The sequence below is a fragment of the Gekko japonicus genome, unplaced genomic scaffold, assembly GCF_001447785.1.
Source record: "Gekko japonicus isolate JY-2015 unplaced genomic scaffold, Gekko_japonicus_V1.1 scaffold3888, whole genome shotgun sequence".
Taxonomy (NCBI): domain Eukaryota; kingdom Metazoa; phylum Chordata; class Lepidosauria; order Squamata; family Gekkonidae; genus Gekko; species Gekko japonicus.
Genome location: NW_015171620.1, coordinates 65471 through 67989, shown reverse-complemented (window position 1 = coordinate 67989; position 2519 = coordinate 65471). Strand labels below are relative to the sequence as shown.

Genomic DNA, 2519 nt, shown 5'->3' with positions numbered 1-2519 from the left:
TTTGATTCCTCACTCCTCCACATGCAGCTGCAGGGTGACCTTGGGCAAGCCGTAGTTCTTTCAGAGCTGTTCTCTCAAGATCAGTTCTCTCAAGAGCTCTCTCATTCCCACCTGCCTCACAGGCAATGTTCCCTCTAAGCTGTGGAGTCTTGTGAGCAAAAATTCTCCTTTGTGAGCTACTGGTATTAAAGTTGTGAGCGAGCGACTTTGCTACCTCCTCACAGGCAATGTTCCCTCTAAGCTGTGGAGTCTTGTGAGCAAAAATTCTCCTTTGTGAGCTACTGGTATTAAAGTTGTGAGCGAGCGACTTGGCTACTGGACAGATTAGTTTGCTCTGGAGCCATTTTCCCCGAGCTGAGACAAAAATGCATGAGCCGGAGGCTAAAAAACTGTGAGCTAGCTCACACTAACTCAGCTTAGAGGGAACACTGCTGATAGGGTGTCTGTTGTGGGGAGGGGAAGGGAAAGGAGATTGCAAGCCACTCTGAGACTCAGTGAAGGGTGGGGTGTTAATCCAATCTCTTCTTCTCTCTTCTTTTTCTAAACACACTTTAAGCCAAGGGGACATGATGTGGTTTTAGCAGGCACGTTATTGCAGCCTTGCTTTCTTCAGAACATCAGCCCATCAGACGTTGCACCCCTCCCAGAATGAGAAATAGGCAGTGTTCCCTCTAAGCTGAGTTAGTGTGAGCTAGCTCACAGTTTTTCAGCCTCCAGCTCACAGATTTTTGTCTTCGCTCAGGAAGGAGGGCTCCAGAGCCAACTGAGTTATGCAGTAGCCAAATTGCTTGCTCACAAATTTCATGCCAGTAGCTCACAGAGTAGAATTTTTGCTCACAGGACTCCACAGCTTAGAGGGAACATTGGAAACAGGACCTTGGGTGTTTTGACACCTTGGCCTGTCCCGCCTCCCTTTCTTGCCTCATTTATAGCGCTACAAGTTCTGATTCCTGTGGGACTTCCCCCCTCTCCTCTAACCTGTCACCCTGCGCTGTGTCCTTTTTGGGTAGCTCTATAAGTATGAAGAAAACTACACGGCGGCTCTGGAGGGTTTCGCACGGGCCGGAGCCCTCGACCCAGCTTGGCCGGAACCACGTCAACGGGAGCAGCACCTTGTCGATTTCCTGGAGAGGCTCACCGGCCTCCTTGAAAACAAGGTATCGCGGCAACGAGACGGGATGCCTTGCCTTTCCGCAGCCTCGCGTGCGTAGGGCACTGTCCCCCCTCAGCCGCGTCGACTAAGCCTGCCGCTCTCTCCCTTTCAGGGAAAGGTGAAAGGGAAGAAGATGCAAAGCATGCTGGGAAGCCTGCGTCCCTCTCAGCTAGGCCCCTGCGGGGACGGCCGTTACCAGGGCCCCTCGGGTCAGAAGGTGGAGCTAGAGCAGCGGCCCCTGAATACCCTGAGAGCCGGGGTGAACACAGGCACCGTGGTGCTGGGGAAAGTCCTGTTCAGCCTGACCACGGAGGAGAAAGTGCCTTTGTGAGTATCCAGCCCATATGTGTCAATCTCTCCATCCCCCTCCCCCTCCAGTATGCTTAGTTTTCGTCTTTGCTCATTTTGTCCTCCTCATTAGGGCTTATGTCCTGCTGTAGCACGACGGCTCAGGGCACTTTGCAATGTTTATCTTAAAATATCTAATAATATCTAATAAGAATATATAATAATTAAAATATCTAAGGGACCGCCTCTCTCCTCATACCCCCTGGAGAGCCTTGCGCTCCGCTGATCAGCATCTCCTGGTCATCCCTGGCCCAAAGGATGTCCACTTAGACGCAACCAGGGTCAGGGCCTTTTCTGTCCTGGCCCCTACCTGGTGGAACAGGCTCCAACTTAGAGATGTGAAGGCCCGGGAAAAAAAACGGAAAAATTAGGGAAAACCCCGGTTTTTTTCTGTTTTATTCTGTTTTATTTCTGTTTTATTCCTGAAGGCTTTTTTGTTTTTTTCCGAAAAATCGGAAAAATTGAAAAAAGAAAAGAAAAAAAATTGATTATGGAACGTTTTATTTTAACACGGTGAATAAAATATTTTAAGACAAGGTGTTCAAATATTTTCCAAATCATTTCTAAAATATATATATATGGTATCAGATTGATCTAATTTCTGTGCACTGAGGACAAGCAAGTCCTAGGTTACAAACTGACCCCTCCAATGCAAGAAGAAGATGCATTTCTTCCTTTAGGAGGTGCGATTGTCAGAAGAAAATAAAAAAGTTTCAGTTTTCTTTTTGCATGTGGGTGGGTATTCTGTTTGTAATCATTGTTTGGATACACTATATTTTTAATATGCTAGTTGTGATAATTTTATGCCAAGTAAAAATGTCCATAGTCATATTTTATGTTCCTAAAGTAACAGAATGACTTTCAATCTAGAAAAGACAAAAAAATGCTAATGTAGCATTTTTTTCAATTTTTCAATTTTTCCGAAAATTTCTGTTTCCCCCCGTTTTTTCCCCCCAAGCTTCAAAATTTCCAGAAATTTTACATCTCTACTCCCACTTGAGATCAGGGCCTTGCGGGA

General features: G+C 46.4%; 1 protein-coding gene across 1 annotated transcript in view; it reads left to right on the top strand.

Moving 5' to 3' along the window:
• The window catches only part of TTC5 (tetratricopeptide repeat domain 5), a 15016-nt gene that overhangs the window by 6067 nt on the left and 6430 nt on the right, over positions 1 to 2519 (top strand). The window contains exons 5-6 of the mRNA XM_015419940.1: positions 1011 to 1157; positions 1266 to 1480. Coding sequence (XP_015275426.1) covers positions 1011 to 1157; positions 1266 to 1480 — 362 coding nt within the window. The remainder of the gene's footprint in view (positions 1 to 1010; positions 1158 to 1265; positions 1481 to 2519) is intronic.